The following is a 15,594-nucleotide window of genomic DNA, read 5'->3' as shown; positions in this document are numbered from 1 at the left end:
ATTTATTGTAGAGATGAGGTCTTGCTGCCCAGGTGGGTCTCAAACCCGCGGGCTCAGGCAATCCACTCACCTCAGCCTCCCAAAGGTGCAGGATTACAGGCTGAGCCACCGAGCCCAGCTAAAATTACCTTTTTTTAAAGAAAGCATCCTACCTGACCCCTCTCTCTCTGTCATCAAAAGCTATTGGCCAGCACTCTCTTTCCTGAACAAAATTCTTCAAAAAAGGTAACTCTTAAGACAGTATGAAATACAGATTAGAGAAAGAAAAAGATAATTAAGAAAGTTTATTCCAACATTTAAAAGGCAATTATGCTAAATGTAATGTAGCATTCTAGATTATATCCAGATTGGATCCTGGAACAGAAATAGGATATCAGTGGAAAACTAATTCAAATGAAAGTGTGTAATTTAGATAACAGTATGTGGCCGATGTTAATTTTTTTTTCTTTACTTTTTTTTTTTGAGATAGGGTCTCACTATGTTGCCCAGCCTGACCTTGAACACCTGGGCTCAAATAATCCTCTGGCCTCAGCCTCCCAAAAGACTGGGAAGATTATAAGTGTGTACAACTACACCCAGCTCAATGTTAATTTCTTACTTTTGAAAACTGATCTGGGCACAGTGTCTCGTGCCTATTAATCCCAGCACTTTGGGAGGCCGAGGTGAGAGGACTGCCTGAGCCCATAGATTCGAGACCAGCCAGGGCAACTAGGCGAGATCTCATCTTTACAATAAATCAAAAAATTAGCCAGGCATGGTAGTGTGTGCCTGTAGTTCCAGCTACTTGGAAGGCTGAGGCAGAAGGATCGCCTGAGCCCAGCAGGTTGAGGCTCTGGTAGCCTTGAGCGTGCCACTGTACTCCAGCCTGGGTGACAGAGTGAGAGACTCCAACTCAAAAAAAAAAAAAAAAAAAAATTTGATGGTGATATACAAGATCTGGAACATGAGGGAAAGTTGGGTGAAGGGTATAAGAGGACTTTCTGTATGATTTTTGCAACTTTTCTATAAATCTAAAAAATGCTTATTTAAAAACTGCAATTATGAGGGCGTGAAATAGGACAGCAGTAAGAATTAAAGAAAGACAGGGGACAAGCTGAATATACATTTCCAAGGTAGGTATCTCTTTTCACCTGGATGCTTCTAGGCATCCAATTTACAATGCTGTCTTAAACAGAATCTCCCTCTACACTTCTCTGTCCATGCTGATATTACAGGCAAGACCAGTGACCTGGCCACATACATGACAAGTCTGAGTCTCTGCCATGCTTTCCTCTTCTCACTCTCTATATAAAGGCGACCACATGTCTTCAGTGAACACCTATCACTTCAATAAAATTTTTTCTAAAAGCTATAAAACTTGATGGTTTGGGGAGTTATTGTTTAATGGGACAGAGTTTCAGTGGGGGGGGATGATGAAAAGTTCTAGAGACAGATGGTGATAATGGTTACAAAATAATATGAATGTACTTAATGCCACCGAACTGTTGTTCACTTACATGATTATTAAGATGGTAAGTTTTGTTATGTATATTTTACAATTTTTTTAACTTAAAGGTTTCTCATCTCTCTCCTGGTCATCTGAAAGCCTCGGCACCCCGATGTCCCCATTCCTGCCCTGTTTCCCACCTCCTGCCACGTACCCCGACTCAGCTATGTGCCAGGCAGTAGAACACATGCTTTACCTGTTATTCCCCAAACATCCTTCACGCCTTTGCGGCCCATCTGAGAAATCTTTCCCGACAACCACATCTCCCTCCTCTCTACAGCATCACTTTAATTCAAAGCTTTATTTATGGCTCTTACATTCAGTAGAGTCCTGATTTTACTGGGGGGTTAGGTCCTAAGGTCAAACTGAGTATTCAAAATAATCTTTGAAAAATTCCCTAAGTCCGTAAGTCCAACATAAACAAGTCTTTCCTTTTGCACTGGAACAGGCATTGCTTCCTCCACCGAATATTGGATGAAGTTGCCGACTCACGCTTATGGGCCATTTTGTTTGAAAAGTCAGTACAGTAAGTCCTCAACAAACGAACAAATCCCATCCCAAGAGTGCGTTCCTAAGTCCAATTTGTTCATAAGTCCAACAAAGTTGACTTTGTGTTAGGTACTCAACTAACACAATCAACTATATAGTATTGTACTGTAATAGGTTGATAATACTTTTCACACAAATAATACATTAAAAAAACAAAAAAAATACAGAAAACCTTTTTGATTTTACAGTACAATACCTTGCAAGCACGTGACAATGTATGTCAGACACATGGACTAACTTATATGATTGGCTGAATGTGGGAATGCACAAAGATACATTTGTATCTTTGAAAGATCACGTGCAAACAAAGATACATTTGTATCTTTGAAAGTTTGCAACTAGAAGGTTCATTTGTAGGGGACTTATTATACTTTCATCATTCCATGCCATGCATGCATATGTGATGTCATGCAAACTGAATGCACAGAAAAGACAATTCATCTGCACTGTAAAAACCTCTTAAAGCCTGTAATCCCGTGCCTTTGGGAGGCTGAGGTGAGTGGATTGCCTGAGCCCGCGGGTTCGAGACCCGCCTGGGCAGCAAGACCTCATCTCTACAATAAATCAAAAAATCAGCTGGGCGTGGTAGCGCGTGCCTGTAATTCCAGCTACTCGGAAGGCTGAGGTGGAAGGATAGCTGGAGCCCAGCAGGCGAGGTTGTAGTGGCCGGAAGTGGCCACTGCACTGCACTCCAGTCTGGGCAACAGAGTGAGACTCCAATTCAAAAAAAAAACAAAAAAAAACCTCTTAACTGGTCTCCAGGATTTCCAGTCCCCAATACACCTTTGAACTGCTGCTAAATCACCCACTGCAGACTTTGAAGCACCTCCTCATTACGCAAAAAGCAAATCCAAACACCTGAGTCTGTTTTCCAAAGACCTGCATACCACACAGCAAGCACAACGCCAGCTGCCTTCAAGAAGCAGCTGACAGTGTGGCTAGGGGCACTGCCGGGTTTTAACCTGAGCCCTTCCGCTCACCGCCTTAACCTGTCCTCAACTGTAAAGTAACACTACTGTCTGCATGGGCCTCTCCAGTGACAGTGCTTAGAACACAGCAGATGCCAATAAACTTTTGTTATTATCATTATTTACAGTCAGGCCCAGCCTCACCTGCCAGCACTCTCTCACCTGTCTTCTTCCATCCTACCTCTAGCTCAGCACTTCTCAAAACATGGTCCAGGGATCCCTGAGATCTTCTCAGCAGGTTTAAAGTCAAAACTTTTCACAACACTAAGATTAATTTCCTTTTCCTCTCTCATCCTCATAAGTCTACGGTGGAATTTTCCAGAGGCTACATGATGGGTGATGATGGCACTGCTCTGATGGCTAACAGAATGTGTGCCTGGGTATCCTCAGGCTTTAAGTTGTGTTTAAATTTTTTTTTTTTGAGTTGGAGTCTCACTCTGTCACCCAGACTGGAGTGCAGTGGCCGCTCCCAGCCACCGCAGCCTCGACCTGCTGGGCTCCGGAGACCCTTCCGCCTCAGCCTTCCAAGTAGCTGGAACTACAGGCACGCGCTACCACGCCCGGCTAGTTTTTGATTTATCGTAGAGATGAGGTCTCGCCAAGTTGCCCAGGTGGGTTCCAAAACCGCGGGCTCAGTCAATTCACTCACCTCAGCCTCCCAAAGCGCGGGATTACAGGCTGAGCCACCAAGCCCGGACTGTTTAAATTTTTATATGGTAAATGTTAATAAAGACAACCCATCTAAGCAAAAGCTTGTTGGGGTCCTCAATCATTTTTAAGTTAAAGAAGTTCTGAGGTCTAAGTTTGGAACTGCAGAAGTGAAGCATTTCTGTATTTTCTGGGTTTTTTCTATTTTTTTAGTTGGAATCTCACTCAGTCACTCAGGCTAGAGTGCAGTGGCAGGTTCATAGCTCACGGCTCACCAGAGCCTTGACCTCCTAGGCTCAGGTGATCCTTCTGCCTCAGCCTCCTAATTAGCTGGAACTACAAGCGTACGCCATCACTCCTGGCTGATTTTTGATTTTTTTTTTTTTGTAGACATGAGGTCTCATTATGTTGCCCAAGCTGATCTCGAACTTCTGGGCTCAAGTAATCCAGAAGTGAACCATTTTTTCAGGCACATTCCATGAACTTCCTGCCTCTACTGCCTTTGAGCACATTGGTCTTCCCGCCTAGGATGACCCTCTCTTTACCACTGCTGTTCCAAGCACTTATCTTTCAAGGACTAACTCAAAAGGTACCTCCATATGGCACTTCCTAAAACTCCCCACTACACTCCCTCATAACTTTAATTGTATGCATCACAGGGAAATTCATTCTTGCTCCCTTATGTGCATTAATTCATTCATTCATCAAACACATCTCACTGAGCACCTACACTGAGCCAGTCACTGAGGATACAGCAGTGAACAAGACATTTCTGTACTTCTCTTACCTTATGGCTGGGGAGGCAGTAAACAGGACATGAAGTAATATAATCTCAGATAATGCTAGGTGCTGTGAAGAAAAAAAGCTGAGTAAGGGATCAGAGGGAGGGTTCTCTATCTTATCAGACTAAGTTTCTGGAGCAGTGCTTTCCAGTACAGTAGCCACTATAGTAAAAAGAATGTACAATCTCTCATAAATACTTTTCATATTGATGTTGATACAGTATTTTGAGTACATTGGGTTAAGTAAAATATACTAAAATAATTTCACCTGTTTCTATTTACTTTTTCGGATGTGGCTCACGTTATATCTCTATTAGTCAGGACTCTTCTAGAGCAGAGGTGGGCAAACTGCAGCCTACAGGTCAAATCCAGACTATTGCCTGTTTTTCTAAATAAAATTTTACTGGAACACAGCTATACCCATTCATTTGCTTATTGTCTCTCAATGCTTTCATGCCACAATGGCAAAGTTGGAAGGAGACAGTGTAGCCTGCAAAACCTAAAACATTTACCATCTGGCCCTTTCCAGAAAGTCTGCTGGGCCTAATCTGGAGGATAAGGCCTGTGTGGGGTGTCCTGACTCCCCATAACATCCAACCCAGTGTAGAGGCAGCCATGTAATCATGAAGACAACATGTACTGAGGTTGCACAAACAGCTCTAAGCCTGAATCTGGAGTCTGCCTCTTACTAGCTGTGTGGTCTTGGCAAGTTATAAGCACTCTCTGGGTTTCAGTCTCTCTAATGGGACACTGGCTCTAGGATACCTGTCATTGAAGAAAAAATAAAAGAAAACAATTTAAAAATGGGGCACTGGCCACCTGAGATGACACAGATAAAGCACGAGTTAACACTGCAGGGCACATAGTAAGAATCCATTGAGACTGGCTGAATAAAAGACAGTAATTTAATTAAAATGCTGAATAATCATTTTCCTCTTGAACTGGCTGCATTATACTCATAATAACTATCATATTTTCATCGCAAAAAGCAGATTCTCTAGCCCAGTGGAATTAGAATAACTTGCACTAGGAGAACCCAGGTGGTGGTATGCAATATTAATATTAACCTTGGAGAAATGCTGGTCTAGAATGCATTTATTCATGCTCTCCACACTCACCCCAATAAACGGGTATGGTTATATCCATTTTTAACAGATGGTTCCTGATTCCTTCAAAGTAACAGGCCTGACATAACCACTGCAACTCCAGGCTCCCTCCACAAGGTCTTGATGCAGGCAGAGCACATAGCCCAAACTGCGTTCCTGATTGATTTATAGTTCTTGGTTCACTCATACCAGTTAGGCTGGTATTCTTTTGCCAGTACAGGAGTCTTGGACTCAGTCTTCCTCCTAAGGTAAGGACTGGGTGCTGATCACCATTCAGGAAACTCACTTGTGTGAATCTGCCACTTGCCAAGTGCTTTCGGTGGGGACTATTACATGGAGAAATGCAGCCAGACACAACTGCATTGCAACCACAGGTGACACCACAGATGACACTAGCTCTAGCTAGCTTTATTCTAGCCCACGGTGCATGTACTCTGCCTGGGAAGTCTCATGATAGCACACTACAGTACGGTGTATTTTGATTCATCTGCTCTTCCTAGTTTTAGGATGCCCTTATGTCCCAGCTTGGGCAATAAATTACTGTGCATCATCAACCCACCTGTGCTGGAGGCTGGACAAGGTGGAGTGGGCCAGCAAGCAGTCCACACAGCTCCAGCACAGATCTCAAGGTGTCTGGAAGAAGACTAGGTAGACTCTGTATGTAAGCGTGAAGCAGTAAACTCTGGTCACTCATTCAAATGTTTCTCAAGAATCTACACGTGTCATAGCTTGTAAGCCTTAGGAGGTGCTGTTTTTGCTTCTCAAGGAGCTTCCAATCCAGGAGCAAGAATGCCAAGTGTATCAAGGGACATTAGAAGCAAGGAACACCACAGGTGAATTGGGGGAAACAGTCAGACTGGCTGGAGTCAACTGAAGAGGTAGAAAATAAAGTGGGGCCGGGCTCGGTGGCTCAGCCTGTAATCCCGTGCCTTTGGGAGGCTGAGGTGAGCGGATTGCCTGAGCCCGCGGGTTCGAGACCAGCCTGGGCAGCGAGACCTCATCTCTACAATAAATCAAAAAAAAAATCAGCCGGGCGTGGTAGCGCATGCCTGTAATTCCGGCTACTTGGAAGGCTGAGGCGGAAGGATCGCCGGAGCCCAGCAGGTCGAGGCTGCGGTGGCCGGGAGCGGCCACTGCACTCCAGTCTGGGCGACAGAGTGAGACTCCAACTCAAAAAAAAAAACAAAAACAAAAACAAAAAAACAAAAAAAAAAAAGAAAATAAAGTGGGACTATAGGTGAGGGATCTTGACTGACAACCCAAGGCAAGACAAGAGGCTGGATCCTGACACAATCCAAGAGGTCATTTAGGAGGAAATATATTTACACACATAGATGAAGCAAATATGGCAGAATGTTAACAACTGCTGATTCACAATGGTTGGTACTTAGTAACCACTGGCCTAGACTTTCAACTTTTCTGTATGTTTAAAAATTTTTCAATTTAAAAGTTGAGTCCTGGGTTCCAGCACCAAAAAAAAAAAAAAAAAAAAAAGTTGGGGGAAAAATTTAATTCCACGGGCTTGGGGATGAGGAGGTAGTCACATATAACAAGATTTTACACCCATAAAATCTAAATGACATGAAGGAGCTATCAAGTCAGCAGCTGGAAATGTGACGTAGCTGTGGAAGTCATCTAAATGCAGGCAGATGTAGCTACAGGCTTGGAGAGCACTCCAAAAAAATGAAGTGGGAGAGGTGAAGAGGGCAGATCTTGGAAAAACCTCACATCTAGGGGGTAAGAGGAAGGACACAAAAACAACAAAAAAAGAGAGAACCATTTAGTATATTCTGGTGTAATGGAACCCAAGGGAAGGAAGTTTCCATTAAGAGGACATGGTCAACCATACTAAATAAGGCTGACAGGTCAAAAAGAGGACAAGGGCTAAGAAAATGTCAGCAAATGCAGTGACTAGGAATTCACAAGTCACTTGTAACCTTCAGGGGAGCCGTCACATCCAGTGGTGTGAGAGGCCAGGCAGAAAAAGGCTAAAGAGGTGACGAGGTCATAAGAAATTAAGACAGACATCCATTTCCACCAGTAAGGTGCTGGGATCCCCTGAAAGCACGCTGGGGGTAGGGAGACATGCCTTCTTCCTTGGCTTGCAGATGATGTCATCAACCTTCAGGGCTCTCACAATCCCTTAAGCAATTAAACAGTCAGAGCAGACAAATACCAGGATGCTTTCAGCACTGCATATGTCAAGTCTTGATGCTCCTGAAGCTGCTGAGAGTCGTATTTGTGTGTCTATATACCTGCCACCTACACTTAAGGAGCTAGCAAACAGTCCGGTGGACATGTCTGTCAAGGTATCTTCACCAGCCCTGATCCCAGAGGCGTCCCACAAAAAGGACCAAAATTAAATCAAGGAGGAAGAGGATCATCAGAGCTGCTGAGTGTGAAAGACCAGCTCTCTCTTGCAGGATGCAAATAAAGTACCATCTCTTTAAGGGAGCCTGCAGGAAATCTGTCAGTGATAGCTGGGAGTTTTCATCTTATTGTTGGTAGGATTGACTGCCCTTTTTTTTTCCAGCATGACTCAGTATCTTAATTCTTTAAACTTGAAATTGTCAGACTTTCCCAGCTATAGCTGTGTATCCATTTAAACCAAAAGTGACCTAGCAAGTATCTTACTCCTTTGAGCTAGCTGAATATTAAATACTGCTGTGGTCTCTCAAAATATGCAATCAAACTGAAAATCTCCCAAATAATTAGCCAGATTTTATCCAAAAAGGACACTCATTCCAATACTTACTGCCTGCTGAATACTTCAGAGTGGCATATCATTTGCCGGCAATGTTTAAATCATAAAGATTTGCTTTTCACAGAATTGTTTCAATAGACTACAGAATACGGCGGGGGGGGGGGGTAAGGAGGGGAAGAGAGAGGCTCAGCATGACCTAGACAAAGCTGCCCAAAAGATCCATTCCACACAGTCAACCTGGGTTGAAGGACATGAAATCCTCAACCGCAGAGTATAGCTAACAAACAAAACATGGGCAAATAACCTTGGCGTACAAACATTCAGAGGATTATCCATTAACACGATTCAATTTTATTGTGAATTACAAGAAATTCTAGTGGGTATTTTACTCTTCCCTGTCTGTAACCACACACGTCAGGTAGTTTCTCATAGAGCCCCCAGGGACTGGCTGGAATGTCAGAAACAGAAGCAATTTTGAATGGGCACTCCTGCTCAGTAAGAGCTTCAAATGTGGATGCAGCAGTATTAAAATCATGACCTCCTCTGGGCCTGGCATCCATTCACTGGAGCAAGTGAAGCCTCAGGAAGGAGTTACAGTTAAATATACCCAAATCCTATTAAGTAAGATAAGTGACAGCATCTTACAAACTGGAAAGCACTTTATAAACAATCCTGATTGTTACTTTCCTCCTTTTAATTATCACTTTAAACTAGCAACTCCCCACTCTCACCCAGAAGCAGGCTAAGCACTGGGCAAGAAAACACCAAAAGCTTCTATCAGAACAGGAGCACAGATCATGTTCTCCTGGGCGAAAACCCACTCGTCACAGAAAGCCACCCTGACTGCATCTTTGAAGGGACCACCAGAGACAGCTGACACTGATCACATGCCCAGCACTGTTGGGATGGCAATTCATGTTACACATGATAACTGCACCACTTTTTAAAAGTGCTGGCCCTGAACAGCTTCTACTGGATTCCATGAGGCCCGATACTGGGTAAAATAGTAAAGAGAGACAAAAAGTTCCTCTCGATAGAACAGGAAAATGAAACAGAGAGAAGGAAGGAAAATAGTGAAGAGGGGATAGAGAAAGTACAAAAAGACCTTTATTGTCCTAAAGCGAAAACACGTGGAAGCTGAAGAGAACGGAAACTGGAACAGAGGAAGAACTAGCTTCCCTCCAAGGAGTCCCTCCTGAACCTGTCTCATGACTCAGCATTCTTAGGCTGAGGATGACAGTAGCAGCAGAAGAGGGAACAGGAGGTCAAGCTGGAGTTCCTAACACTGACCATTTCTAAGTCAACACAGAAACAAACACCAATTACATGGAATGTTTGCACACTTGTTTTGCAGCAGGAGGTAGAGGTAGGGAATAAAACCAGTGTTGAAATGAATCAGACTACAGAGGTTGCCTTCATTCAACATGAGGGCATTCAAAGGTTCACTAGAAATGTTTTTGGCAGTTATTTTGAGAAGAAATGAAAAGTGTGGAAGAGCAGATGCACACCACAAGTACAAACGTGGTATTCCTCCTGTCCTGCTCCTGATCCATCATCTTCCTCTCTCCTACCCACTGGTACAATTTCCACCCATCCCAGCATCCTGCGCCTTCCTCCCTCCTTACTTGTTACACTAAGACTCCAACTGTTTAAAGACAGGATGATTAATGCCAACCGCAGGGCTTCTGATTCATGTTTGATTAGGGTACTCGGTCAGATATAGTAATATCTATGAATCCTGGACTTACATATTCTCAAGTGAGAACAAAGTACATTTACTTCAATTTGTATTCAGGTTCCTCCACTTGGCAGTGTGACACTGGGAAATTTACTTCTTTGTTCCTCAGTTTCCTCCTCTGGAATATGGGGCTAAATAATGGTACCTAATTTACAGGGTTGTTGTGTGCCTTAAGCAAAACAGAGGTCCCCAACTCCTGGACTGCAGACAGATACTGCTAGGAACTGGTCTGCAGAGCAGGGGATGAGCAGCGGGTGAGTGGAGCTCCGCCTTCTGTCAGATCAGTGGGGTATTCGATTCTCATAGGCATGTGAACCCTATTGTGAACTGCACATGTAAGGGATCTAGGCTGCACGCTCCTTATGAGAGTGCGTATTAGCCTGATGATACTACATCCCCCCCACCCCACTCCCATCCATGGAAAAACTGTCTTCCATGAAACCAGTCCCTGATGCCAAAAAGGTTGGGGACCACTGAAGTAAAACATACTAAGCACTTAAAGAATGCCTGGAACGGGCCGGGCTCGGTGGCTCAGCCTGTAATCCCACACCTTTGGGAGGCTGAGGTGAGTGGATTGCCTGAGCCCACAGGTTCAAGACCCGCCTGGGCAGCGAGACCTCATCTCTACAATAAATCAAAAAAAATTCCACCGGGCATGGTAGCGCATGCCTGTAATTCCGGCTACTCGGAAGGCTGAGGCGGAAGGATTGCCGGAGCCCAGCAGGCAAGGCTGCGGTGGCCGGGAGCGGCCACTGCACTCCAGTCTGGGCGACAGAGTGAGACTCCAACTCAAAAAAAAAAAAGAATGCCTGCCACATAGTAAACAATCTCTTATTATCTTAGAAAACAAAAGCAATACTCTATCATCCTTATAATTCATAATTTTGGAAACTATCTTTTGGGAATTTCAAAAGATGTGTCTATCAGACTCTGGAAAACACATATATATACATATATATTCATTCCACCCCCCTCCTGGAGGTTGGCAGGTATTACTCTAAATGTGCATTCCTGAATTTCTTATAAAGTAATAAAGGTGTGAAGTTCATGAGTATTTCTAGAAGAGACTTAATAAAGTCAAATCTATAACCCATCTGGTCACTAGCAACATGATCAATCAGGAATTCCTATGCCACTGAAACAAAGCCCTGTGCATCTTTTGCTTCCAAGGTGCCTCTTTGGTAACGTATCACCCTATGACACACAAGTGGTCTCTTGAAGGGACAAGGTTGGCTCTGTCTGACAGACATCAGAATGAAGTTTGCTAATAATCAAGTGGCTGTCCCTGGCATGACCTAACTACACTTCTGGTTATTCCATCCGTGCAGGCTCCTTTCAAGGGTTAGAAAGACAGACTAACTGCAGAGAAAGAAAATGAGGCAATGAAATGGTCAAGGTCATTCAGGGTAGGTGCCAGCTAGGAAGAACACCCAGGGGTTTTGGCTTCCAATCACAGTACAAAACATAGGTCCCTCATCTGGGAAAAGTGCCCTTGAATCGGTTACATCCAGACAGAGTCATCATCAAGACTTTGAGGCCCAAAAGTTAGAAGACAGAAAATTAAGGGACAAAGAATAAAATCACAGAACAGTCATTCGAGGCTACATGTGCTGGGATCCTACCTGAATAAAATGCAATTAGGTGCACTTAGTCTATCTTGGTTAATCTTAATAACTTCTTCATATTACATCACCGAGAACAACTGCTTTTAATGGAGTTGGCACCTGGAAGAGTGAGACAAACTTTACATGCTATGACGCTACACCTATATAGCTTTCCCCACGGAAATGCTGGCCTGAGTAGGAGCCAAAAATAAACTGAAAAGCCAGTTCTTGAGAGACCTGTCATCAGGGATGCTTCTCACACACACAGCCTCACAAAAGCAAGGTGATCACAGACAGCTGTAGTTTATAGGCATTATCTCTCAAAACTAGTGAGACCCTGAATTTGGTAGCAACTTAAAACAAAAGACAATACACAACAGACAAGAAAGCAAAGAAAACTAAAGCATGAACAGGTCGCCTCCAAAAGGAAAGCTGAACTTGGGCCGACAGACGGAAGTCCTGCTCCCTTCCTCGCAAGGGGCCTTTCTGTCCAACTGTGACAGGTAGAGACCAGAAGGACCCCCAAGTCTCGCCAGTGCTCAAGAAGGTTTAAGTAGCTGTTGGCATTTGGCCTTATTCCAAAATTATACTCGAAGGATGACCAGTGATGGAGAAGGGGCAAACCTCCTCTGAAGAGATCCATAGCCAGATGGGAAGAGTTTCAAGGGGGATCAATGGACTACCTTGCTGAACCCCCTCAGGAGGTCAGGAGCCTGGGGAAAGAAAGGAGAATGTAAGAGGCACAGGCCGCCTGCTTCTTTTAAGTCCTTAAGAAGCTTAATTTTGGCTGATGGAAGGCTCCAGAAGATGACCATATATTCCACAGCTCCATGGAAGCACTTTATTCCTGTCACTATTTTCATGATGGTAGGAAAAAGGTAGGACTTGCTGCCCAGTCTATTCATCTCTCTTTGTAAATTTGTTCACTAAAAAATTAAGAGACTAGTAAGAAGTCTTTATTCACTACCCTCTAACATAACACAGAAACTACAAAAATATTCCACAGCCTATGAAACACTTCACATTAAATAGAAACTATTTTAAAAATTTCTGGCTGGGCACAATGGCTCACACCTGTAATGCTAGCACTTTGGGAAGCTGAGGTGGGCAGATTGCTTGGGCCCAGGAGTATGAGACCAGCCTGGGCAACACAGTGAAACCTCATCTTTACAAAAAAATTTTAAAAATTAGCTAAGCATGGTGGCATGCACCTGTAGTCCCAGCTGCTCAGAATGCTGAGGCGGAAGAATTGCCTAAGCCCAAGAAGTTGAGGATGCCATAAGCCATGGTCATGCCACTACACTCCAGTCCAAGAGATAGAGTTGAGATCCTGACTAAAAAAAAAAAAACAAAAAACAAACAAACAAAAAAAAAAACCCACTATAGATAGCAGCTTTAAAAAAAAAAAAGTTTCTCAAAACTATCACTACAGCTGGGCATGGTGGCAAATGCCAGTAATCCTAGCTACAGCCTGGGTAACACAGTGAAACCCTGTCTAAACAATAAGTAAATAAATCAGTAACTTTAAAAAAACTGCTACATTATTCTATCAATAACTGGGTTCTCAAATCTCATAACTAGAAGAACTCAGAAACTAAATGCTCAGTCTTAGTCTAATGGCCTTTACAGCACACTGCCACCTTGATGGAGTTTATAAGGAATAGGAGGTGAGAAGAAAACTTATCCTAAACCACAATGCTGCAAGGTCCCAGCACCCACCCTACCACCCTGGTTGGTGGCCAGGAGCAGAGCAGGAGACATTCAGCTGACCAGAGTCACTGTGCCTATAGCTCACAGTAACAGAGAGCTATCCCTATCAGTTATAAACTCCCCCCATCAAAACAAACCTAATCTCAAATCCTAAAAGAACTGGATCCTGCCACCCATAAATGGGCATTACATTCCACCACTTCCGGGAATTCCTATGTCCCTTGGCTTTTGCTAAGCCCAGAGAAGCTACAGAAACTACAATGATAAAGAAAACACCACCACCAGAGCCACAAAATGGATTTCAACAAATTCAAAGCAAGTCACAAGAGGCCAGCTTCAAAATCTATGCAAGCTGGTACCTTAAAGTTGTTTTCTAGTCAACTCCAAAATGGGTATTTTAAGTAAAGCTTTGTATAATTACACATGGTGTGGGAGGCAGACAGAATATAACGGACAGAAAATAAACAAAGTTAACCACCAAAGTCAAGATGGACAGGAACAACAACTGATAAACATGGCAGCTCCCAGTAGTGAGCTGGGCCAGCCTCCCTGAGCCTCAGGGAAGGAGGCCATGACACACAGATACTGGAGTCAAATGAGTTGTACTTCAAAAGTCAGAAACCTCTAGAGAAGATGAGTGGTAAAAAAACATTCCCAAACACTCACAGAAAGACACCAGCGACCATCTTGTGTCACACAGTATTAGAGAGCAACAACCCTCTTTTCCTGACACAACGATACTAGTGGTAATTTTTAACAACCATTCTGCTGTAAAAAGTAATATTTTCCAAATACTTTTGCATATGAACTAATAATTTTCTTTCTGAGTCAGGGAGCTGTTGCCTGACTTGCATTTCTCTGAGGGGAAGTCAGGTTCTGTGTGTAGATTTGTGTCTGTGGATGCATGCGCATCAGCAAGAAAAAGACCCTGCTGGTATCAGCACTCACTTCTGCCACTGGGAACAGATCACAAGCTCTTCTCAGGAGCGGGGCCTTTTTCCTGCTCAAGCAGTTGTCACAGACCCTCTTTGTAGTTTGGCATGAAGCCCCATTCCTCTGTCGCCTTTGTCTCCCACTGTGTGAGAAACCCAGATTAACTTCTAAAGTGCCCTCCCCTCTCAACCTCCCAGGGACCTAAACAGAGCAGGCCTGATTCTTACTTATAAATGTTTTCCAGAAGGGGAAGGGAAGGAGGAGAGGAAAAAGGGGTGTGTGTGTGTGTGTGTGTGTGTGTGTGTGTGTGTGTGTGTGTGTGTGTGTGTGTCATTGATAGGAATTCACACTCAGCAAAACAAGCCACCAAACTAACCTTGGCTCAAGGTTTCAGGTTATGATAAATCCCTTTGTTTTGTAAAACTGCTATATTCACTAGCATCACCCCAATCCCATATGGGAGTCTCATGTTGACCTAACAGCCTCACGTCAAAAAAATTCCTTCAGTTTTCCAAATTGCTGACTCTCCTCTATCCATGGTTCAGCAATATCTTTTTTCAAGAAGTCCAAATGGACTTAGGAGTCATCAATCCCAGTTGCAGCTGTCAGAATCTCCCCCAGTACTATTAATATCATGGCTCTGATTATTAACGATTTTACTCACAAAGTTCCCCGCAGCAATTTAAATGAAGCAGCAAGGTAAAACAAAAAGAGATTGGGTTGGTCCACCATAATGCATTCTGTAATCTAGTGAACTTCTGGGGTTTTCAAATCGGCTGGGGTTTTCACCTCTATCTTTGTTTTGGAATGCCCATAACCCCTCCCTGCACGGACCCGGCACGGCCTTCATTTCTGGATGCACAATGCTGCGCGAAGCTCCTTGGGGGTCAGCAGAACGCCGCACTGGTGTAATGCCGATTGCGCCTCAGAGCCAGAGGAGGTTCCCCAGGGAGTCGGTTCACGTCCTTAACCGCGAGGCCGCCACCACAGCATAGCATGGCTTGTCCCGGGCCAGCAGCGCCTGGCTCGCGGGTGCGCCCAGGGCTGGTGCAATGACTCTGCACGGAGCTACCCTCTCCTCGGGCTGTCCTCCCTCCTCGGCCACTGCAGTGGCACCACTCGGGGCAGGGCCCTGCACGCCGTCCCTCCTGGGCCTAGGCTCTAGCCGCCAGCCGCCGGCCCCCTTCCCCCCGCACCGTCCAGCCGGGCCCCCCGGGACACGCCCAGCCCCCACCCCGCGCGCGGCCGCACCTTGGTCTCCTTCACATGCTGCTTGACGCCCTCCGGGTACCACTGGACGCGCACGTAGCCGCGGCGCAGCGGGCTGGCCCGGCCCTCCTCGTGGCCCGCGCCCCCGGCCTCGGAG

General features: G+C 44.6%; 1 protein-coding gene across 2 annotated transcripts in view; it reads right to left on the bottom strand.

Moving 5' to 3' along the window:
- UBE2O (ubiquitin conjugating enzyme E2 O) overlaps positions 1-15,594 on the bottom strand; it is a 65,059-nt gene that overhangs the window by 49,135 nt on the left and 330 nt on the right. For both annotated transcript variants that reach the window (XM_021708133.1, XM_008049238.2), the window contains exon 1: positions 15,480-15,594. This exon is cut by the window's right edge and continues 330 nt beyond it. In XM_021708133.1, coding sequence (XP_021563808.1) covers positions 15,480-15,594 — 115 coding nt within the window. The remainder of the gene's footprint in view (positions 1-15,479) is intronic.

The sequence above is a fragment of the Carlito syrichta genome, unplaced genomic scaffold (genome assembly GCF_000164805.1).
Source record: "Carlito syrichta isolate Samal-C Ts95f unplaced genomic scaffold, Tarsius_syrichta-2.0.1 Scaffold130825, whole genome shotgun sequence".
Lineage (NCBI taxonomy): Eukaryota > Metazoa > Chordata > Mammalia > Primates > Tarsiidae > Carlito > Carlito syrichta.
Note: the sequence above shows the minus strand (reverse complement) of the source record. Positions and strands in the feature narration are given on the sequence as shown.